Here is a 25,511-nt window from a genome sequence, read left to right on the forward strand (position 1 = left end):
CCCCCCCGGCCTAGTTAGGGTTAAGTCTTTGAATCGCTGAAACAAAGAAGGATAACAGAAGACACAGATATTGGACAAAGAAAAGGGAAAAAATTAAACTAGTGACTAAGCCAATGAAAAGTCCTTCTCATTTAGGCATCTACATTGTATCATTATTATGTATCTGCCCTCGAGTAAGCTTTGCAAACGTTGAGCAGACCAATAATATAAATACTTCATCTGTACAGGAAGTTTAGTATGCTTATTGCAAAAGTTATACACTGTACAATCATTTCAAGTTGTCAAATAAGAACTGTAGAACATATGCTCATCTTGTTATCATAATTTTAAAATGCATAATATCTCAAAATGATACATTAATATGTCTTGTTCACAGAAAATATGGACTAACAATTTCTTTATGGTAGTGAAAGAGAATATACCGGTATGTGAGTTCATGTCAAAAAGACGGTAACTGCACAGCACAGAGGTAATATTTAGATCTCTGATATGTGCTCAGTTGCAAAAAAAAAACAACAAACAAACAAACAAACAAACAAACAACTCCTCTCTCCCTAAGCCACTCCCTCTCCCCAGGCCATGCCCACTCCTAAGTTATGCCTTCTCCTATGTCACACCCTCTCCCTGACCCACTCAATAAGCCACTCCTACTCCCTAAGCCATGCCCTCCCCCCAAGACATGCCCATTCCATGCCCACTCCCTAGCCACGCCTTCTCCCTAAGCCACGCCTTCTCCCTCAGCAACACACTCTGTCCCTAAGCCACACCCGAGGCTTCTGCATCCTCCATTTCCGCCTCGTCAGCAATGTGGAAGTCTTCCAGCATCTCCTGAAGACTGATGCGGGGTGCGGCCTCGTCGTCACTACTCTCCACTGCTACATTCTTGTTGGAATCTGTGGGGTGAAGGAGGAAGACAGGGAGGAATCCTCGTTAAAGTGTTTTAGTCTCTTCAAAGACTTGCTACATTATTGGCAATACATAAATGATATCCAGCTCTAAAACTTGACTAAATTAATTTTAGGCAGTGTACTAGTAGGTATATGCAATTATCTACATAAAACTTCAAAGTGGAGAGTTATTAATGATTTCACAACCTTTCCCCACATCAATTCCAAACTTCAAGTGTGCGACATACCTGGTAAACAATAATTCAACATATTTTTACCTACTAAGTATTCATTCACAATGTTGCTCTGCCAATATGTCACAACAAAATTGTTCATGTTCTGAAATCTTAATACAGGGATCGATTATAACTACCTATCCCCCCCCCCCCCCCCCAACAACATTATCCTCCTTTAAAGTCTGGTTTGAGTGGAGATATACTTGAGTGGGAGCAAGCAGTATCAATGGCATCATTAACACCGTATGACATTGCTTGAAGAAAAATGATTGAACCATAGTGATCCAGATGACCTTTTCTACAACTAAACTATCAAAAACTTTCTCCTGCTGGAAGCACGAGGGCAGCATACCACGATAGATGTTGACATTCCTCCGGTAGTCTTCATCCTCCTCCAGGTCTTCCAGGAAGCCTATGAAGTCTCTGTCCGCTTCGTCTTGATTCAGCATCGCTCTCTCTTTGGTCATCGTCTTCAGCCGCCAGTTGCGCCTTCGATGTCGACGATGTCGGTCGCCGAAGTGCTTCCTGACCAACACGACGTCTGGGAGTCGATCGGCTTTCATCTTTAATTAGAAAGATTTGAATTGCTAGTACTGATGATAAAATTCTCAATATCCAAAAGTCAATGCACATGATAGGCAAGATTAGATCATGGTGCAATGATTTTTGAATTCTTGATCTCAGAAATGATACTTTGCAGTTCAAAGGTGATTCGAGATATTTTGCAAAAATAAAAACCACCACAAACATTTCAGCTCATCTAGTGTATCCCTTGAGTAGAGAATGCCTTAGTGTCATTATGACAAGAGAGAGAAGTGTCATTATGACAAGAGAGAGAAATGCCAGTGTATTTGTATACCAAGAAAAATATGGTAAAACCCAGGAAAGTTATACATGTATGTGATAGTAAAGTGTTAAAGAAAACCAAGTTGTGAGATGGAGAAAATTGACAGGATATGTGCCTAAAAGTAAAGATCATAACAATGAAACCATTGACAATCATTAAGAAAAAATGAAAGCCAATCCTACACATCTAACATGTAGGTATTTCATAGTGTGTACGATCTGCATTAAATTTATTGACTGTTTCAAGCCTGCTACCTAATATGTCCGTGAATATGTGATACTTCAAATATTTAAACATTCAGAGCAAATTTGTCAGTCCATTGCAATATTGATTTATTACCACAAATTAAATGTAAAATGCTTTCTAGCAGAGAGCAGGAATTTGTTACTCATATTCCCAGCACAGAAGTGCAAACAGTTGCTGGTAGGGTTTACTTTACAGATATTACATACACATGATAGCAGTCAAGTGAAGTTAAGCACAGCCTCACACACAGCTATCTAACACACTTGTTTGCCACTTGTGTGACACATGCTACTTTTGCTTTCGTTCACCTCAGTTACAGAGACAAATTCAAACATTTTCCACTACTTATTAATAACCATGAAACATTTCTAGCAGCTGTAGAACAGGAAATCAAAAACAAAATCCAACTGTCACAACCTACAGCTGGTGTCATAATCTCATATTCCTGTCAACAAGTTAAGTATTCTTGTTATGAAAAGAGGAATGAAATTAAAATGCATGCGAAAGTTCTTGTCTACACCATATGCATTGAATGTTAAAGGCAACTTGCAAAAATTTAATGCAGCAAAAAAGGCCGTAGGCTACAATGTACAATTCACGAAAATTTCATGCCGTGAAAATATTGTGTTTTACAAATATTCTATTTTCTCCCTGTTTCAATGCACAAAATTTCACACTCCTTGCCCACTCCACACACAAATTTCAGCACCTGTGGAAGAGTTCTGTGTTCTACCATCCATACATATAACACAGTGTGTGCTAGAAGAGTTCTGCTTTGGCTACTCTACGCCGACAGGTGCTTTTAATTGGGTATCATGTGTCACTATGGGTCTATCCTTCAAACCAGTGATAAGCATACCATGTGTTGATGTCATTTTCATGTTAACTTTCATAGACTAGACGTAGACAGTGACTCATGCAATTCGGTGGAGCATCTTTCTGACATGTTCCCTGACAAAAAGGCTGCCAGATTGTAGAACACTCGATTCTTGTTGTGAGGAAACTCAACAGTCACAGTTTTCTCATGTACTAAACTCACTGAAAATCGTACACCAATGCCCTAAACTGCTTGTGGTCTCTGAATTTGAGCGATCAGCAATAGCATGGTTAGTGGGCAATCCGCGTAACTTTCTGTCTTTGTTCTCCCACAGATATGTTCTCAAGAAAAGTTGGCGTGCATGATTACTGCTTTCCAGTGATACAGTGAAACCCCGTTATAACGAAGTCCGTGGGACCGGCGATATTACCTCGTTATAACCGGTACCTCGTTATAACCGTACGCATCAAAAACAAAGAAAAACATAAGCACGACGTCATATACCCACAGTTGCACATTATGTTCTTGAGAAGTAGGCCTATATTATATTCGGGATTCTTTCTACACGGTATAAACCTATCTCTTCCTCTTGTGTTGAACCATTCTGAAAGAATGATACGTTTTTGTTTGTGAAATACAGAGTAAAATGACAATGAACAATTAAAATCAGATTGTATAAAATGCGTAAGTTTTTCTACACACCAGCGAAAATAGAGTACCATACATGCGTTGTTTACCACGTTTGCGAGGTATTTTTACGCCGTTGGTGCCCAGCGGGAATGCGATGATTTCATGAATCATTTCATAATCTTATACAATGTATGATCGTTGCGACCAAAGGGATTAAAAATGCGTTCTTTGTTTTCTTCTGAAAATCTCTTCGCGTTTTGTACATCCGTTCTTAAAAAATATGCGACAGGATTGAATATGAAAGGTAGTGATCCTTTTTACGCAAATCTGTACCTCGTGTATAGACCATTCTGACAGAAAGACAAATCTTCATTGTGAAATGCAGGATTAAAATTGTGATAATGAACAAACTCAGATCTCTTAAACTGTTAATGCTTTTGTTTCTTTTTCTGAACACCGATTAAGTAGGTTAACATGCGTGATTCAACTATCTTTATGCTACTGTCTCCCGGCGAGATCGGGATGATTTCATACATGCGTTGTTTACCGTAACTTGCGAGGTATTTTACGCTGTTGGTGTCAAGCGGGAACGCGATGATTTCATGAATAATATTATTTCGGCTGTAATCTTATACAATGGTCGTTGCGACAGAAGGGATTAAAAATGCGTTCTTTATTTTCTTCCGAAAATCTTTTTGCGTTTTGTACATCTGTTCTTGAAAAATATGCGACAGGATTGAATTTGGAAGGTATAGTGATCCTTTTTTACGCAAATCTGTACCTCGTAGAACATTCTGAAAGAAAGACAAATCTTCATTGCGAAATGCAGTGTTAAAATTGTGATAATGAACAAACCCAGATCTATTCAAACTGTTAAATGCGTTTGTTTCTTTTTCTGAACACCGTTTAAAAGTAGGTTAACATGCCGTTATTTAACTATTTTTACGCTACTGTCACCCGGCGAGATTGCGATGATTTCGTTAATTATTTCGGCTTTAATCATGTACACTCATATTTACATAAGTATTTTGTTAAATGATATTGAATAAACCCAGAGCTAAACTGTTAAATGCGTTTGTTTCTTTTTTCTGAACACTGACGCAATTAAGTAGATTAACATGCGTTATTCAACTATTTTTACGGTACTGTCACCCGGTGGGATCACGATGATTTCATTAATTATTTCGGCTTTAATCATACACACTCATAATTGCTAACCAGCAAAAGAATTGGAAGTCGGAACTAAAAATAGAAAGGATATGATGAGTTGCACACGCATTCTCGCCACGAGTGTAGATACATGAAAAGTTTTTGAATGCGTTATCATTTTTTTTTCTCGTTGCGCTGTGGTTGGACCTACATGTACTATCACGCACGCGTATCGAATGATTATGTTCAATAACTTAGTAGGAACATCGGAAGGTATTCCTGTGTCATCATTGCGTGGTTTAGAAGAAAACGTGGAAGGAACGGTTCTCTGCAGAACGGGAAAAAGACAGATAGCGTGAATTCGATTTTCAATGTTTCGTTTGTCGCGTGTTTGAAAGCGGCAAGTCAAGAAATGGAACCTCGTTATATCCTATCAAATTGCTTATGTTTTTCTTTATCATGATGCACCGAAATTGTCCTCGTTATAACCGGAATCTCGTTATAACCGAACTCGTTGTAACCGATTCGTTCTGCCACAGGTTTACACGCAAACGAAAACGGGACCGACGCTATCACCTCGTTATAAGCGGTTCCTCGTTATAACCGAACTCGTTATAACGGGGTTTCACTGTATATATTTCGTGAATATTTACCAACGTACAGATATTTTATACCTGTATCTATGTCCTTCTTTGAAACTTTATATCCCAACTTTTTAATTAATATTTTAAAAACTAAATATATTCACTTTGACTTACAAATCTATGAGATCTGGACAAATAAAATGGTTATCAAATTAGTAATATAATAGGGTTTCTATACAAGTTTCATGGAAAAACCGGAAATAACAGTAAAAATAGATTCAGTTCAAGTATCATACCTAAATAGAATATTGAAATGTAGTATGTAACAATATTCACATCAATCGTTTGCTATCTCCATTAAGTTTGTCTAAATCTGTTATTAACCCTAATCCCACTGGGTTTTTTGAGGGACTTGAAACCACCGGGAGGCCTTTTTGGCCCCCCTTCAGATCTCGGTCGTGGATCGCGCGATCCTCGCGAAAATTCGCACTAAGGTAGAGGCCAATGTAATCTACAAGACTGTATAGTTAGATTTTTCACATTTTAATTTATGTATTTTATATTAATTGATTTATGCTAATTTATGCAAAAATATTTTTTTGCCAATAAATCAAAAGATAGAGCTCCAAGACTTCTAATTTTTGGTAAACATATTTTTATCAATATCCTCAACAATAATATTGTAGCAAAAATTCGGCTTCATAATCATTTCTATGTATTTTATTGTTTATTGAATTTCTGATGTATTTCCTTGTTTTTTTACTTTTTGTTTTTGTTGTTTTCTTCATCAAAATTTGTCCCAGAAACTTTTTAAAGCATAATAAGGCTAAAATAAATCATTATCAGCTACTGAAAGTAAAAATATTTATTTTTATATGAATTAATTGCAAACAATTTACATTGGATTTGTACACAAAATCATGTTTGTGAGCAATTTTGGGGTTGCCGAATTTTTTTCAAAGGGGCGTGGCTTCGAAATGGTATGCCTGGGAGCTACAAATTTGGCCTCAAAAGTTGCACGATACTTGAAAGAAAAAAGTCATAAAATGTAGCGGTGAGAGCATCACGCATTGCGGAATAATCACGCGAAATGTCGAGAGGGGGGGTGCAAAATGCTCTTACAGATGGATCTTATCTGAGCTGTTCCAAGGTAAGACAGTGAGCCTACCTGCTCAAGATGTTTGTTGTTGATGTTTGAGTTGGCAAGATCCAATCCCATGACAGAGTCTCCCGCTGAGAGAAGATGACCCAGATGGGTACGGCAGTGGTACTGGGTGTCGACCACGCCCATATCTTGACTCCTCATCACCCAGACGTCTGCTAACAGGTGCTGACGGGTCAAACAACATTGGAAACAATGAGAGTCTCAAACTACTGAACCATCTCACACATCAAACACAAATTTAGTGAAACAAATACAGACATTGCGGTGAAAAGAAAAGAGTAATATAAAAGCAGCAACCAAGAACACGTCTTGTCAAATTGGCACAAGTGCTAAGGTACTGTAGGCATGACCTTTGACACTTCTTGAAACGTAACACTGACTGGGATAACAAATACATGTGATTTGGTCCCATGTCTGTGGCTTTTGTTTAATACAGGAAGCACCATATTTTCTATTCAAGAGCTATGAAAATGTCAAAAAATAATGTGATTTATTTTGAATTGGGATGAAATCATTGTATCCCTCTGTCTTGCCTAATGCGCAAGTTATATCTTGAGCACTATTATGGACAGAACCCTTCTTTTAGGGTAAATGTGAACACAGATGTCTAATATGGAAGTGCTTCACATGGAGCACTGAAGTGACTTGACCTGAAGAGTCTGAAGGGACATGGTAGTCATGGACTCACAATCTTTTAAATACATCATAACTTTTTTGTCATTTGTCTAATTTTGCTAAAACTTTAAACATTTAGCAGTTGTTTGGTGTCACAGCTTGCATAGAAAATGACTTTTGCCTTTAGCCAAAGTCTCCTGTGCTTAAAAGTTTGGATTACAGGTTTTAACCCGTTGAAGACTAGTCCCAAGTATACTCGGCAATTGTCTATGGGAAATGCATGTTATACAAAAATCAATTCATCCTCAATAGGTTAAAACCCAGAGTTCTGTCATCTGCCAGCAACGTCAATTCATTGTGCCATTCTATTTTCCACAGCTGTACAAACAAGAGACCCGCAGGTCTAGTGCTCACCTGAGTATTGCCAGTTCACCTTTCATGCAGTCACTAATCTAAATTATTCACAGCTCTACTAAAATTTGACCAGGCATTCTCAAGTAGAAGATGAAAATGTACAACAAGGGCCCAAATTTTTTAAGACTCCTTAACCCTAAAAGGGCCGGGGGGGGGGGGGGGGGGGGGGGCGGAATCCGCCCCCCCCTCGACGTTTCGCGCTATAATTCTGTAACGCGAGAAGGCCTCATTGCGAGGCTTCTTGACTTTCTTCGTTCAAGTCTCGCGCAACTTTTGAGACCAAATTTGCAATGTCCGCGCATACTTTTGCGAAGCCACGCCCATTTTTGTAACGGAAAGTTGCTCCAAAACGGGCACAATTTTGTGATTTTGTGTACATTTCCTATGGAAAACAGTGCTCTGTCATGAAAGGCATAAAAACCTGATTATTTTTACAATTAATCACTTTCATTGATTAAGTTTGTGCTAATTACGGTAGAAAAGTGGTCAGTGACAATTTCCAATGAAAAAACAAAGAAAAAACAAAAGTTGAAAAACAAAGAAATACATAAGAAATTCTGAAAACAATAAAATACATAAGAATTGAAATGAGTTTTGGAAGTTTTTGTGATGTACAATTGTTGAATATGCTAAAACAGATTTACAGATCAAAAATTAGACTCTCAATGCTTTTAATTAAGCTAAAATATCACCTTGAGCTTAATTTGCATAATTAATTAATTAAAATTAGAAATTGATTGTTTCAAAAAATCTTATGACACAATCTTGTAGATTATGACGCGGGTCTCACGCATGCAAAATTTCATCACGATCGCACCACCGATGGCCGAGATCTCAGGGGGGGGCGGAATCCGCCTCCCCCCGGTCTGAGCATAGCCAAAAAAGCCCGGCCCCTTTAGGGTTAATTTGGGGGGATTGGGGCCCCCTGGCACCCTCTGGGTGGGGCATGGTGCCCATTTTGATAAAATGAGATCCTGACCCCCTAGGGATGCTACCTGCCAAATTTGACGAAAATCCATCATGAGGTTTTCAGGAAGAAGATGAAAATGTACAATTCAGGCCCCCATTTGGACCTTCCCAACCCCCCCCCCCCCAACCCCCAAGAGGGGCACCCCTGGATCTGCTATTAACAAACTTGAAACTACAGTCATTAATGTACTCACTCATAGTACTAGTATTATCTTAGCTCTATAACTTCTGATTCTAGAGAAGATTTTTAAAGATTCCTTAATTTTGGGGGGTTTAGGCCCCCCTGGGGGCCCCCTGGGTGGGGCATGGTGCCCATTTTAATAAATTGAGATCTTAACCCCCTAGGGATGCTACCTGCCAAGTTTGGTGAAAATGGGTCAAGGGGTTCTCAAGAAGAAGATGAAAATGTACAATGTAGGCCCCATTAGGACCCTTCCCCAACCCCCTCCCTGGGTCCCAAGGGGGGGGGGGGGGGGCATCCCTGATTCTGCCATGAACAAACTTGAAACTACAGTCATCAATGTACTAACTCATAGTATTAACTTTGTAATAGCTCTATCACTTCTGGTTCTAGAGAAGAAGATTTTTACAGATTCCTTAATTTTGGGGGGTTTGGCCCCCCTGGGGGCCCCCTGGATGGGGCATGGTGCCCATTTTAACAAATTGAGTTCCTAACCCCGTAGGGATGCTACCTGCCAAGTTTGATGAAAATCGGTCTTGGGGTTTTCAAGAAGAAGATTAAAATGTAAAAAGTTTACGCATGACGCACGATGGACAACGGACGCCGGATGAAGGGCGATCGCAATATCTCACTTGAGCCTTTGGCTCAGGTGAGCTCATAAGAAAAAGACCAAAGCTGGCAAATCAAAAACAATGTTGTGCTTACAGTATCAAATCCTAAGCCTTAATCACACACAACTTCTGAACATCTAAATATCTTGGAATCTCACAATCAGCCATAATCAAACTACACTACAGCTGTATACTCGGGCAACTCGGAGTAGTAATAATAAAAGGTGACCAAGCATTTTGTATCTGTTCTGGGGTATGCAGCAGGAGACTGTACTACAAAATCTGCTGTACAAGTATTCAATATACTTGCCAGTATAAGCTACAATCATTGGTCTAAAATATCATACAATAGGAGCTGGTTGCACACACAGGTGGCCACTGTAACAGATTTGACAATAAGCCCAAGACTGTTACAGCCTGAAAGTTTGTGTGTCCCTTTTGCAACCCTGAAATTAGATTCCTTTCATAAGCTTGTATATTGTAGAGGTAGGTAATGCAGACTTTTCCTCAGAATAATAAAACTAGAAACTCCTTTATGCTGGAGGGAGAAACATTACTATAGATTTCCTGTGAATTCATTAAGACCCCGAAAAAATTCCTCCCACTATTCTTGGTACAATTACATTTTCATTTCTTTTTTCAGAAACTCTGAGGTGTATTGCGGTAAGCTTTCATATATGATATTGGGAGACATTATTCTTCAACCATGCAAAATTTTGTCACATGTGCAAAAGGGATATGCGACCTCTAGTCCTCACCTTCTTTGACTTGGCCCCGCCCCCTTTCACATGTCTCATTTCTGCATCAGGAATTCTCTCCACCTGTAACACTGTGTATTCAGTCAGCTGATGAGGGTCACACAGTGAGCTGAACGGATTCCTCCAGTATGTCGTCGCATTCAACTCAGCAACTGTGTTGGACAACATGGCAACACACATCATATTAAATATTTTTTGCTGTTATTTCATTTCATTTTTTTTTTCCCAAGCTGGTAGGAGTGTAGGACTTTGTAACGGAATGCATGGAGTTTGTGTCAAGTAGCAAATTTTGCTTTTCGTCCATGTAACAACACATATCAATGCAATGGTATGTGTCTTTGTGTTGGATGTGATTGATGTGGTGTAATATATCTCATTTATTCCATGTTATCAGATGATCTGTGCGGGACACGTACGAACTATGGCACTCCTATCACGATCCGACTGGTGTTTTCTCCCTGTTTTTTCTCTTTCTTTCTCTCTTACTAACTCCACATAACTTTGTATCTCAGTGTGTTCTTCTGATGGTATCAAAAAGTTCAAGTTCAAGTTCAAAAAGTTCACCTTCATTAACATAAGGATAAGGAATGCAGCAATATTAGTAGAACACATCAGTGAAAGTTTGAGGGAAATTGGACAATCGATGCAAAAGTTATGAATTTTTAAAATTTTTGTGTTGGAACCGCTGGATGAGGAGACTTCTAAGGCTCGTGATGTCATATGAGTACAACAGTATAAAGAAAATGTAAAGAAAATTCAACATATTTTCACTTTTTTCGCATAATAAAAGAGCACTTGACTTGCCTCTTTCTAAAGGCAATGGGAATAATAATACCCATAACATATGTCAGTAACGAGTCTAGGGAATGTGTACTTTTTTCAAAAGATGAAATTTTGTGAAATTCTCTTTATATTTTCCTTATATTGTTGTACACATGTGACATCATACACTGCAGTAGTCTTCTCATCCGGCGGTGACTGCACAAAAACTTCAAAAATTCATAACTTTTGAACGGAATGTGCGATTTCCCTCAAACTTTCAGTGATGTGTTCTATTAATATTGCTACATTCTCTCAATCCTTATGTTAATGAAGGTGAACTTGTCCTTTCACTACCCGGTTGTTCCCCTCTCCCCAACCCCCACCCCCCCACGGTTTTCTAAAATAAGTTGAAAATGTCAAAAAGTAGGACGATAAAAGCATGGTGCATAATGGACAATGATCGCAATAGTTCATTATGTGAGCTACAAACCCATTAGGTTCCATAGTAAAGCTTGAATCACAGACCTTCTCGTTGAAAACAGATTACTCAATCCACTAGACCACCACAAAGTGATCTGGCAGTATCTAGAACTTACTTGGGTTTTCCCCCTTCAGTGATGGTGAGAGGAAACTCTTACCTTGTAGAGTGTTTGGGTCAATAAGCTGTACAGTGCTACACACACGGTAGCAAACACACAGCTGACCTATGTTACCCAGGGATGCAGCTAGCTTCTTAGGTAGACATACCACGTTATCCTGGTATAGAAATCAAACAAGGAGGAGGGGGATTAATCTCCATACAACTGAATTCATTTTCAGAATCCACACATACAAACATTGACACACTCACATTCAAGATATGAACCCCTTTTTGTATACAAATACATGTGCACACACACATACCTGACATCCATTCAAACATATTGATACATACAAACTTACACACACTGTACATAACTTTAATATATACATACATTTATCATTTTTACGCACATATAAAAGTGAGACAAAGGTATGACTGATTCAATGACAAAGAAGCCACCTGAACATTGCACTAAGGAAGATTCATAAAGAAATATTTTCCAAACATAACATGTGTCCAATCAGATTATATTAACCATTTAAACAGTTCTTGGCATACATGTAGGCAGTTGGAAAAAAAAATCCTAGTGGCCATGGAATGGCATAGATCAACATACTTATGAAACATACTTCAAGCTTTAAAATTCATGAAATCTTAATGCAGTTTTGAAACACAGAGGCCTAAATTCACAAAGGTGGTTCAAACTAATACACCATGGTACAAATTTAGACCATGGTCTACAATAAGCATGAAGATAGGCTTACAAACTGTACCTTTGATGTTACTAGATGTCTCTAGGCGTACGCAATGAATCTGTCAATTGTATTTACGCAGAAGAAACTTGCATAAACCATGGTTCAGATTTAAATCACCTTTGTGAATTTGGGCCAGAGTGTTTCAGACAAATATACAGACAGATACATTGTATACTTGTGTATACACATTACGGTAGATTTGTTCATAGATGCATTAACCTACCTTGCAAATTGGAACGATCTCCACAGAGAAGGTATACTTGTAGTTGTACGTGTTGTTGTGGACATCATGGGATATCAGTTGTTGAGATAGCTTGTACCTTGAGAGAGAAGAGAAAGAAAGAGTTTATGATTCTACTATTAAATACACAGGACGTATCACACACACACGTCAAGATACAAACATTTCTTCTGTTTTTGTGTTTTTACCTTCTGCACTGTGATTCAACTTTCTCACAATCCAATAACACTGTTAGGCAAATGATTTTTCCATCATGATGATTGTTAGGTTAAGATAAACATTCCTGAAGATGAAAACTCATTGTTTAGATATCAATTCGCAATGTCAAATTTCTCTCTGAAAACTTTGTTAACGTGTGAAATGTTTGCATCAAATATATCTCTCTTATACCTTTATCCCAGTCATAAACAGAAAAGACCCTGATCATTTGGGGGATGAATTGATTCACGAGACATCAACTACTGGGACAAATGGCAAGCAAAAATATTTGCAAGCTTTTATTTTCGCGCTAGTTTTTTTTGTTGCGTGAAAACTTCAAAACCGTGAAAAGTTCCACTTTTACATTACTTGAAAAAACAGAGATACCGTCATTCCATAGAACTTTGTTGAATGCTATAATCAATCAATGAATTGAATGGCAATGTTCTACAAGTGTAAATATAGACAATATCCACCTATTTAAAATGATACATGATAATTTACCTATGTTTCATTTCTTTTTTTTTCCCTAATAAGGAGTTGTTGTTTTGAGAGTTGTTAGTTCGAATTAGCTCATGAGGGAAAGTGGTTGGCCTCTTTATATGTGCTTGCGTGCATGTATGGGTGCACTGGTCTAATTTGGTTATACAATATTGTTATCCTCACTCGAATTTTATCTCTGTAGGAATGAGCCAGGATGCTTCACTAACCTCAGTAAACATCACCTTAACATACTGTCATTTTTTGTTTTAATATGAATTGCAACTTCTTTTTTTTTTTTTAACTTCTGAAAATAAACATAGCGATCATTGTCATCATCACTCACTGGAGAAAGGAGTTTTCTGGCATCAATCTCACTGACTTTCTTAAATTCATGAGATGATATACAGCATGCCAAATGTACACATGCTACATGTACAACGAAAACTAAAAACAACAACTTCCTTCACGTTTTGATGTAAAGATCAAAACTCTTTTTGTAGATTCAATTTTATTTCTCATACAGACACATCTTTATGTTGACTTGAAGAGAAATATTTAGCAGCATGCCATCACTAATATTGAAATGAGAAAAAAAAAAGAAAGTACTCATCATAAGTTTTAGCTCCAAAAGCTCTTTGTTTCACAAGAAAAAGAGATTAAGCGTTACAGATAAATCAAATCTTCACGAAATTAAGGGCTGAGTACAGCATATAACACAAAGTAATTTCCTCTGAAAGGGAGCAAGTTATATTTGATACTGCATGATACCCCTTTTTGCATTCAATACTAAAAAGTGCAAGGATCACTCAGACGTCAGCTGTTCTTTTCTTACTTGCATGGTACAGCTGCGAGAAGAAAGTCCACCATTTTGCGAGCGCCATTGGACTGGTCTTTGCTGGCGTAGTAGAAGTCAATGCCTTCATCATGCTGTTTAACATTCAGACAGTTCACATGGAGGTTGTGCTTTAGGATCAGCTGCTCCAGGTAGTAAAATGTCCTCTTGTGACTTGTCTGGGAGAAGGAATGGGATGAGAGCCACATCAAATCTACCATTCTTTGTTTGTCTGGGTCATTGACGCCTCTGTTTTCTATTGTATGTGATTTCTGTTAAGATGTAAATTCATTGCATTCAAAATCTCAATTGATCAATCAGGAAAAAAGAGTTTGTTGTTTGTTTGTTTTAATTTTCCATCTGACAAGGCAGCTAGATAGCCTACATTCAGCTGCGCTAACTGGTCCCTAATGAGGTGCTGTTGCATATACTTGGGGCAAACCACTTCATTGGGTCATACATCCTGCCACTTGCGATGAATGAATGAAGCAGGATCTTTTACATGCATGGGTTGTGACTCCCTCACACACAGGACCTCTGTCCTTTCTGAAGGACAGAGTGCAGACCACGGCATGATAACACACATAGCATTGCTCAGCTCGACTCACTGGGATTCAAATCTGCACATGAGCCTGACCCATTCCATTGCTGCAAAGCAGATATGCTACCAACTGAGCCACCTCGTCCCTCTTTAAGAGATAACTTTAAAATTTCTACCTTGTATACATGAGTGTCACTTGCATATGCTGTGAGGAAATACTTCCTCCTGAGGCTGTTTAGACCGCTTTGTTACTGTTATTTGTAGATGAAAGGTGGAAAAAGGCAATAGTGGTCCCTATCCCTAAGGAAAAGCCAGCGAGAATAGACAAATTACGGCCGATTGCCCTCACAGACCACTTTGTTAAGGTAGCCGAGTTATTCATCACCAAATGGCTGATGTCAGATATATCAACGAAATTAGACCCTAAACAATTTGGTTGTAGATCCGGAAGGTCCACCACACATTGCCTTGTTGACATGGTAAATTTTTTTGCTAAGGGCGCTGACAAACTAGGAACAACTTCAACCTTGGTAACAACAGACTTTTCCAAAGCATTCGATCAAGTGGACCATGGGGTTGTCATTACCAAACTGATCAATCTCATTTCAAATCGGTCCTTTGTACCCTGGATTGCTAGCTTCTTGACAGACCGTTCAGTGTGTTCGTTATCAGGGTGTCAGCTCTGAGTGGCAACCTGTTACGGCAGGTGTGCCGCAGGGAACACGGTTGGGTCTCGTTCTGTTTTTGGTCTTGATAAATGATGCCCTGACTTCTTCCGATCTGCAACACTGGAAGTATGTAGATGATATGAGTATAGCAGAAACAACTTTAAGAGGTGCACAGTGCACAATCCAAGGTTCACTAGACGATCTCCACATATGGTGTATGGCTAACAATATGAAGTTAAATGTAAGTAAATGCAACGTGATGAGGATTGATTTTGGCCGAACTCAGCTGCCTTTGTGTACGATACAACTAGGCGTAGAAACTCTTCATGAGGTTCAAGCAGTGAAGGTTCTTGGTATACTATTGCGGTCAGATCTAAAATGGGATGACCAGGTGAATAATATGCTTGCCCAGGCCAACAGAAGATTGTACATGCTCAGGTCACTCAAACAATTCAAACTTAGATGGAAAGACCTCCTCACAGTTTACAAGGGGTACGTTAGACCAGTGGTTGAGTATGCCTGTCCAGTTTGGCATCCCGGCCTCACTACCAAACAACGAAACCAGCTAGAAAGGATTCAAAAAAGAGCCATCAGAGTCGTGCTTGGACATTTATATGAGACATATGATAATGCCCTGCAAATAACCAATCTCCAACCCCTCTATGAAAGAAGAACGGATTTATGCAGTCAGTTCGCAAAATCATTGTTAAAATCACCCTATTTTCGAGAATGGCTGCCCGCTCCTAGACAAAACCCATACACTAGCTCCCTGAGGAGAGCCGTCCCATTCACTGGTATCAGATGCAGAACTAACAGGTACAAGAAAAGCCCCATACCATTCCTAGTGGACCTAATGAACAAATGGTAATGTACAGGTATGTGCATTGATGCACATTGTATGCTGAGTTTTAAAGTTGCAGTTTCTTGTGTATATATTATTTACATGTCATTTTGTTTTTGTATATTTGAAATTAGTAACGTTTTGTGATTTTACTACACAACTCATGTCAGGTTTACTCCCGTCTGATGGTATAGCGCATGATTTTCATGAAACACAATGCGTTTACAAACTTGTATTAGATATCAGACTTTTTTGGGGTGGGGGCTTGTGTCATTGGGCCAGAGTCTAAAGGTTAACGGTTAAGAGAATAGGAAGGAAGCAAGTTATGTTTCTGAAATTTTCAATACACGCATGTATGGTGTAAAGATTTGGTGAAAGGTCAAGGCTCAACTATTTAATGTTGGAATCATATCATCACTACTGTTATTGCATAATAATGTTCAGACTCGCTTAGTGTATTTATTTTTGTATATATTTTGACAATCAAAGAACTGGTACGAAGATTGAATAATTTGAAGTATTTAAATGCAGAAGTTTATATAGAAATATGTTTGTTAGTATTTGTCCTTCAACTGAAGTGCAATATACACTGTATGTGCTTACATCTGTATGTCCATTTTGTTTGAATTGTCTTGTTTTTATATTTATCCAGACGCATACAGCTTCTTTCCCTTTCTTTCCTTCCTTTCCCCCTCTACTCACTCCTCTTCCCCCTTATCCTTACATTCCCCCTGCTCTCTCTTTGTGCCTTCCTTTTCTTCTCCCCCAGCCTTTGTTTTCTTTGTTCTCCTGTCTCCCCCTCACCCTGTTCCTGTCTCAGCCTCACACTATATGTAGCATCTTCTATCTCTCAACATTCCTCATTCCACGCCTCCTCCCTATCCTTCTATACCCTTTTTATTAGCTTAAAGGGTTGTGATACGTCACTAATGGAGGAAATAAGATACATGTATGTAAAACTTTTTTTTTTTTTCACTCAACTCTGTTTTTGTTCCAATATACAAGTAATTTATATACTGAATCTACTTCCACTACTGATGTACCGATGATTTGTTTTGTTGTTGTCGTAATGGTTGTATTTTGTTCGTGTGTTGTATACAAATGTATGCAAGTTATTTTGTCTCACTGTATTTTTATCGATGTAAATCAGACACAATTCAGCCGTTCGGCTGCGAAGTTTGATCAATAAACCATTCCATACCATACCATGAATACCTTGCTATCAAGACACAGACCACTGCTACTGATCGGACAAAATGTGAATGGGAAGGAGCGGGTCTCACCTTCTGCCTGACCTGCACCACAGCTCGCCAGAAATCCTTTGCCTCCACACGGTGACAGTCTGAGCACATCTGTCCCTGGACCACATACTCCACCACGAAGACCTGCTGTAGGATAGCACCACTCTGAACTTCCTTCTGGATCGTCAGCTTGACCTTTAACCTCTTGGAGTGGGGCTCAGTCCATACAAAGCCTGCATCAATTAAGCGAACCTACACAAAGAAGGTACACAACAAATCAAATAGACAATCCTTAAAAGTTTTGATGAAGGAAGGAAATGGCTAATTATTGTAATAATGGAAGGAAAACAGAGGCTGCAAGCATTCACGCAATAACAAAACAAAACACTCCAATGCCCCCAAAACCATAGGTAAAACTTGGCAAAATGTGTAAAATTGACCTTTTTGAGTTGTCCTTTCATAAGTTGGACAAAATAATACTCACATAATGTGAACTGTAGATCATTTTATATTGCAAAACATACATAGGCATGAAATAATTCTGATTTATTACAAAGCTTTAAACTTCCATACACTTAGATTCTGTAAGAACTTATTATTTCATTTTTTTTTTTTTGATGCACAATGATTCACTAAGAGAGTGTTAAATGATGGAAGATGATGACACAGTGATATTCAAGAAAAGGAAAGCCACACAAAGGATGAATGAGAATTCTATCCTACCTTGGAGAGACCTTTGAGTTTCTTGAGGCACAGACCCAGAAGTTCCCTGGATTCCAAGGCACATGGGACCCACTGGGCTGGAGGCTGGAGGTATCTACACCAAAAAAGAAAAGCCAGCTCTTCAGCACACAATTCCTTTCACAAAATGTTACTCTTTTGAAGATTATTTGCCATTTGGTACAGTAGTAGTATACAAGAAAGAATTTTCATGCAAGTATTCTTTTTTTTTTTGTGCTAGGTCAAGTAAGAACAATTTCTTATGTTTCTCATTTCACGGAGCAAGCACTTCAAATAGCTCACTGCTAGCACAGCAGTTAATGTCTTTGGCAGCACATACATATATTTTGTACATGTACTACACTGTACAGGGTATAAAGGGTAACTGGTCAGCATTACGACAGCAAATTCACTTGCAATACAGGACTAGTGAACACGAGGAAAACTACAAATAACATAAGCTATACCCTTTCAATATAATACCTGCCTTGAGATTAAAGATATTAGATAATATTACACATATATTAGTGTACATAATAAGCAAAACAATTATAACCTTTTATTTTTGTGTTAATTTACATGTCATGCAAAATGTGTGAAAATTTCCACACCGCTAAAGCCCTAACTTTTACAGAGCACTGATTACACTGATAAAAGCTTTTACGATACTACCACCCCCCCCCCCCCCCAACAGCTGATAAGGGATGGCATATATCAAGAAAAACAAAGGGAATGAGACATCAATGACAACCAGACACATATGTGCATGCGGTAATGATTATCAATTGAACAGACAGTTTAAACAATTTGCTCTCTAATTTGTGACTAGGTACTGCAAAGTTCTTTACAGGACAAAGCTACATGTTGGATCACTATTAGATATTATCTGGAAAGGTTCAACTAAACTATACACAGAAATTCCTTAATCAGTATAAGGAGAAAATACTGTACGAGCTGGAATTTTCGCGGTGGTTTCATTTTCGCGAATTTCACGAATCGCCTTTGAACCGCGAAAATAACAACACGCGAAAATAACAACGTGCGAAAAAAAAAAACCGCGCAAGACCCTCGCAACCACGAAATTAACAACACGCAAAAATGTCCTCCAAGTAGCAATTCGCGAAAATACCTGTACGCAAAAATTTCAGCTCGTACAGTACAGTGCACTGGAAACTGTTTCTTTCTGTTTCCCACCTCAACATCAATGAAGAAGATAAACTATTTAGTGCTCCCTCATGACATTGAAAGCACTTTAATTGAAAGGAAGAGCGTGTCAAAAATTTGAAAATCATTTTAAGCCTCTTGTCAATGTTACCTCTCACAGCCTTTACAGAAGTAGATGGAGGCTTGCTTTGGGATCCCTTCAGTGATGTCCACCTGTGTTCTCAAACACGCCACACACGTGTTGGCTGGGTTGGGTTGTATTGGTGTTCCACATTGACAACACAATCTGGAAAGAAATCAAACAAAGAGGCTGGGCTCTTTATCAAGCACTATCAAATCTTACACCAAATCCTAACGGAATACACTTCAAGCATTATTCACCGTACTTTCTTTCTTGATGGAGCACATGTATTTTACTCCAAACCTTTCATAAAATATATTTTGCAGAATCTACACTACATGTATAAAGTATAATATTGGATAGTTTTAATTGAACAGCATATTATGAAAGGTTTTGTTTCAGTAACACTGCACTGAAGCAAAGTCTATATCATGTTTTCATTTTAATATCTTTATGTGAGACAAATATGTTGTCTGGATATGAATGTCGCCTTAACCAACTCAATAACATATCTGGAGTGAGGTGACTCAGGCTCAGCAAAAAATTTTTGATGATAACAAATCCAAAGAAAGTCCTCAGGACTGAGGAAGGTTGAATTGGATGATGCCAAGTAAGGGCCAGGGCCATTCAACAGATCCAATCCCGAGCCTGGAGAGTTCAACGTGATGCATGATGTATCCGAAGGGGTGGCCTGGTGATCAAAATATGCAATCTGGATAGAACTTATTTGTACTTCTGTTTCCCATCTCACGCATCGGAGTGGACTAGGCCTCTTGAGGCTGAGAAAAATCTGCTCAACCTACAGAGCCGGATTGTCCAGATGCAACCCAAGAACAAAACAGAATGAAAAATCAGGTGGTATGGGAGGAACGTTTCATCGACGCCGGACCTGGGACCCCTCATAAAAAGTGAAGCAAGCATATCAACAAACCAAAAAGATACATGTAGGCAGGCCAAAATGGCAAAAGATACAGAAACCTGAACATAGGTGGCGTCAATATTCAGCAAATGAACCATACGCCCAAAAAAAAATTAACAACAACAACAATGCCTCCCTCGCACGCTCACTCGACAGTATCAGTGTCGTATCAGCAATAAGATTGTTTCCAATCTAATCCAAGGACCAAGAAGGTCAAGGACAAACAAGGAATTCACCGATTCTCTCCCTCTTCAATACTAGATTCTAGTACGCTTCCCTTGTAAAGTTGTAAACAACTTAAACTCATGACATACTTTACAAAAGCTACCAACAATGAAGTATAATTCACACACAGAATCTGAGAAAAAGACTGGTATTTTCACATACAATAAATGGTCTATTTGCAGTCTTAGGCCTACTCTTACTTTAGCATGTTGCCGACATACAAATATTTTCTTCACTGACACAGAAGTCGATACACGGGACTAGCTGGGCCCGTGTTCACAGCACACTGCACACGCACAGTTACGAAACATGTGGCCGACAAATCTCCATGCTAACAAGCCAATTTCACTACATATCACAGGAATACTTACATGGTAGATTCTGTTGATGCTTGTGTTTCGATGTACTCCATGTCTGAATATTATTGCAAAAAAAGGGCGATGATTTTGTTCGTTTTTATAGAGGCCGTGCGGTGTGTCAAAGTGAAAATGTATTACGCTAAGTCTGTCCACGTTGCGCAATTTCTCTCTTTCATTGATCACACAGTCACGTTTACACACATAAAAACGTACGTCGCATGTGGTCGCATCGCATCGCGTCGTGCATGAAACGGTGTGGTCGCTACGTGTTTGGCTCCCTCTATCGTTTACTGCACACACAGGCTGCCAACCGAGCGGAGTCGCACGTCACAGAAGAGTTCTGTGAGCAGAGTTCACATTGTATGCATCATCAGTGGTATGCATGCATGCATGTGACGGTAGGCCCGATACTGCCTACGCAGCATAAACCACGCGACGAGGCGCTGACGGCAGGGTTATAGACCGATTCAATTTCGATGACATATTCACCTACCGCCGCTAGCGGCGCTATAACGGTCGCCATAACTGGGGGCCAACACGGGGGCTTCCAGCGAGCGAGCTACCCAGCGAGTAGCCCGACCAGACGCTGTTAATACGCTACGCGAATACAGCGTCTGACCAACGAGCGGGCACCTACAAAGTGGGGAACCACAACACAACTACAAAACTTATGAAAATTTATACGTTCTTTATAAACAATGTACACGTTACCAAACGTTACTCACCTTAAGTGCATGCTTGTATTACAGAAGGTTCGTAAGTCCATTGAGAGCCCTCGTGATAAGTCCGTGGAACCAAAAAATGATACTTTCTGGCGGATTCCCTAACACCGTCAGGGTTCATCGTTGCAGAATTCAAAATGGCGCCTTGATCTCTGCGGAAATCTTTTGCGTGCGTGCGATGCGATGCTTGAGTGTTGGTGTAGCAGCACGGTCGACAGCGCGACCTTTTGAAAGGGCATTCAGATCATGTGACCTCCCGGATATTGGAAATGGCCTGGCGTGAAAGACGATGTACCGTTCGTGAACCGTTCACACATGCTGCATATAACCATCATTTTAGGTAAGTTATCAAATCTAAATTTCAATATTCATAGCATAGATATGAAGTCTCATTATCATTTTGTTCGTCAGATGAGTTTGAAGTGACAAAAAAATGATCTAAAGTATCAAAATTCAATCCGATCGCATGCTATCGTTGGACCCTCTTCGTGTTTGGAGCTTCGTTGGTACAGCCCTGTGGCGCTACGTATGTACAGCGGCGACTGGGCTGTGTATAGTTACCCAGCGAGTTGCACTTACAGCTCAGCAGCCTAGCGTACCCAGGCCCATGGCACATAGTTAGCCGGGCGCGGCCGCTGCGCCGCGGCCGCCGACCGCCGGCGCCGCGCTAATATTGTGATTGTTTACTCACTGTGGAAAAGTCATTCAGCGGCTTTTAATGCCTTTCTTTTGGACAAATTGAGTGATTCAGACATATTGATCTACTTTGAAAGCTTCAAAGGAAGGATCAGGAAAACACATTTTGCAGTTGTTGGGTGCACAAAATAATAACAGAAAAAATGGAAATGGAAGCTGCACGGCAGTGTGTAAAATTCAGACACCGCTGACGCATGATAAACAAGGAAAAGTAGAAATTACGCGGTGCGTAATATATGTCCCCGCAGGAAGTAGCATTTTGTAGCAAAATGTGCAATATAGGTAAAAAATCAAGGTCAAATGTCAAAGAAGTCAAAGGTCAAAATTCTGTGTAAAAGTTTTGAAGCCCTCACCTAGTGCCATCACATAAAGTAAACGGAATCGAAATCGGGTTAGAAATGGCGAAGGAGTAGCATTTTATAGCCAATGTACAATACAGGTCAAAAATCAAGGTCAAAGGTCAAAGAAGGCAAAGGTCAAAATTCTGTGTAAAGTTTTGAAGCCCTCACCTAGTGCCATCACATAAAGCAAACGGAATCGAAATCGGGTTAGAAATGGCGAAGGAGTAGCATTTTTTAGCCAATGTACAATACAGGTCAAAAATCAAGGTCAAAGGTCAAAGAAGGCAAAGGTCAAAATTCTGTGTTGAAGTTTTGAAGCCCTCACCTAGTGCCATCACATAAAGCAAACGGAATCGAAATCGGGTTAGAAATGGCGAAGGAGTAGCATTTTGTAGCAAAATTTACAATATAGGTCAAAAATCAAGGTCAAAGGTCAAAGAAGGCAAAGGTCAAAATTCTGTGCAGAAGTTTTGAAGCCCTCACCTAGTGCCATCACATAAAGTAAACGGAATCGAAATCAGGTTAGAAATGGCGAAGGAGTAGCATTTTGTAGCAAAATGTACAATATAGGTCAAAAATCAAGGTCAAAGGTCAAAGAAGGCAAAGGTCAAAATTCTGTGTAGAAATTTTGAAGCCCTCACCTAGTGCCATCATATAAAGCAAACGGAATCGAAATCGGGTTAGAAATGGCGAAGGAGTAGCATTTTGTAGCAAAATGTACAATATAGGTCAAAAATCAAGGTCAAAGGTCAAAGAAGTCAAAGGTCAAAATTCTGTGTAGAAGTTTTGAAGCCCTCACCTAGTGCCATCATATAAAGCAAACGGAATCGAAATCGGGTTAGAAATTGCGAAGGAGTAGCATTTTGTAGCAAAATGTACAATATAGGTCAAAGGTCAAGGTCAAAGGTCAAAGAAGTCAAAGGTCAAAATTCTGTGTAGAAGTTTTGAAGCCCTCACCTAGTGCCATCATATAAAGCAAACGGAATCGAAATCGGGTTAGAAATGGCGAAGGAGTAGCATTTTGTAGCAAAATGTACAATATAGGTCAAAGGTCAAGGTCAAAGGTCACGACTGAAATTCTGTGTAGAAGTTTCAAAGCTCCCATGTAGTGCTATCATATAAAGCAAACAGAATCAAAATTGGCTCATAAATGACAGAGAAGTAGCAAATTGAAGATTTTGATCACACGGACGCACACACGGACACACGGACGGACACACGGACGGACACACGGACGGACGGACGGACGGACACACGGACACACACACGTACGGAGCCCGTTTCATAGTCCCCTGCTCGAACTCGTTCGGCGGGGACAATTAAGGCAAAATTAAAGACAATTAAGTGAAATACAACGGTATAAAAATGCACAGATTTCGAAACAAACTATGTCTACTAGATTCTCTATTTAATTAAAATATGTTGTTCATCTTAGAAGACAAGTTTATAGGTCAAAGAATTTGATAATTCACTATCTTTTTTATTTCTTTTTTTAATCCTTGGTGTCCTACTTGCCAAAGTTAGAATACACTTCCTGGCTAGACTTTGTTATTATGACAAACATTTTACAGACTACACTACGGCTAAATAAATGTTTCAAGATGCGTTAAATTCTTATATTGTTTTCACTTTCTTCAATGTTCGGCACTGAATTGACCATAGGCCTATTCAGTATTCAATTTTGACCTGGAACTCTGAATTTGACTTTTGATAAAGTGATACTTATAAATTTTAAACCATGGATGGTGGCAAACCACTTTTGTAATATTAATTAGGCGTTAGCGTGATGTTATGCAAGGTTACTTCGACCTAAAACAGTAGAAGTTTTGGTTGTAGACATCAGGCGACGTAGTCGTGACTTAAGTTTAGGCATATATCCGGCCTAGAAACGCCTATAATATATTCCGTCTGGTTTACTTAGTTAGGCTTGCCTGAAGTTATCGACAACCGAAAATGATATAGGATGTAGGGTTCTAGAAGTCAATAGGTCTAGATCTAGTCTGGACTCTTGCCTAGATTTCTAGACAAGATCTAACGTTAGACAGATTCTACCCTGCTAGCCCGACACTCCCGAGCAAAGGCAAAAAAGCCTGCCCTAAAAAGGTTAAGTTTACTGATAGCTTGCAATTTATTGCGCCATATCTAGCTCAAGATTCTTATTCATTATTTGTACTTAACTATATCAGTTAACTTGTCAACAGCCTAGGCTTATTAGCAAGACGTCTGCCCGTGCCTAGCACTAATTCTCCCCAGCGGTTTTTATTCTCTTACACAAAATAATGTAAATATACGGAGCTTACACGCGAGTACCCAAGTCATCGCCAAAGAAATAGAGTCCACAAACATTCACGGATCGTACCGATATTTACCTTGAAATTCAAGTTTTGGCTACAGCCGTAAGTCCTCTACCCATTCGCTCATAGTCGGTAAAAGCTGTTTAATTTTATTTGTTTTTAATTAGCTGGCGAAAAAAAAAAATGTAGACTCTAGTTGTCACAAAGCCAGTTGCGTCGATCGCTGCCAGCGCCAGAGATAGCTAGCTGGCCGGCTGGCGCCGGGTGGTAAAAGAATTGGCTGCCGTTGGCACCCTGGCCCTTGCCACGCACGCAGGGCGCTTGCCGACCCGGCCTGTTTGGCCCCCAGTTATGGCGTCGCCTTAAGAGGGCGCACTTCCATGAACAGTCGCTTGAATCGGTCTAATAGCATGCTGAAGACCGTCGACTGGACTCTGCTCTAAACCACGCTGAACGAGCTGCAGCTGCTCGACTCACTCGGATCGGTGCAGTGAATTGTTGACTAGGGATAGATCGATCAGTGGCGGATCGGACTCCGCAAGATAGAAGGTCGTGTGTGGTAGTGCTCACCCTTTCCCTGAGCTGAGGCTGCATTAAGTCCTATCATTTTGTCGGTACAATACTCCATCCGTGAAGCGGTAAGGTGACATAAAATACCTGATCCTGGATTCTGATTACCTTATCGAAGAATATCGT

The 25,511-nt window shown here is 39.5% G+C and overlaps 2 protein-coding genes across 2 annotated transcripts in view; one reads left to right on the plus strand and one right to left on the minus strand.

Moving 5' to 3' along the window:
* Positions 1 to 723: 723 nt before the first annotated feature.
* On the minus strand, positions 724 to 20,907 carry LOC140239901 (60S ribosomal export protein NMD3-like). Its single transcript, XM_072319713.1, has 11 exons — positions 20,775 to 20,907; positions 19,290 to 19,424; positions 17,978 to 18,071; positions 17,297 to 17,506; positions 13,964 to 14,142; positions 12,433 to 12,529; positions 11,510 to 11,627; positions 10,110 to 10,261; positions 6,565 to 6,726; positions 1,476 to 1,686; positions 724 to 893 (listed from the first exon to the last, which is right to left on the minus strand). The coding sequence occupies exons 1-11, from the start codon at positions 20,813 to 20,815 to the stop codon at positions 757 to 759; spliced, it is 1,536 nt and encodes a 511-aa protein (XP_072175814.1). The 5' UTR covers positions 20,816 to 20,907; the 3' UTR covers positions 724 to 756.
* Positions 20,908 to 25,326: 4,419 nt separating this feature from the next.
* LOC140239457 (nicotinate phosphoribosyltransferase-like) overlaps positions 25,327 to 25,511 on the plus strand; it is a 35,006-nt gene continuing 34,821 nt past the window's right edge. The window contains exon 1 of the mRNA XM_072319293.1: positions 25,327 to 25,453. The gene's annotated coding sequence lies outside the window, so the exon portion shown is untranslated. The remainder of the gene's footprint in view (positions 25,454 to 25,511) is intronic.

Source organism: Diadema setosum, chromosome 16 (assembly GCF_964275005.1).
Source record: "Diadema setosum chromosome 16, eeDiaSeto1, whole genome shotgun sequence".
NCBI classification, from domain to species: Eukaryota; Metazoa; Echinodermata; class Echinoidea; order Diadematoida; family Diadematidae; genus Diadema; species Diadema setosum.

Bases quoted from the DNA above. Each gene is read 5' to 3' on its own strand.
- LOC140239901 (XM_072319713.1), bottom strand. From the start codon at position 20,815: ATGGAGTACATCGAAACACAAGCATCAACAGAATCTACCAT. The intron at 18,072-19,289 runs GTAACATTGACA...TTTTTGGTGTAG, and splicing joins TTCTGTAAAGGCTGTGAGAG to ATACCTCCAGCCTCCAGCCC. The intron at 894-1,475 runs GTATGCTGCCCT...TTCACCCCACAG, and splicing joins GAATGTCAACATCTATCGTG to ATTCCAACAAGAATGTAGCA.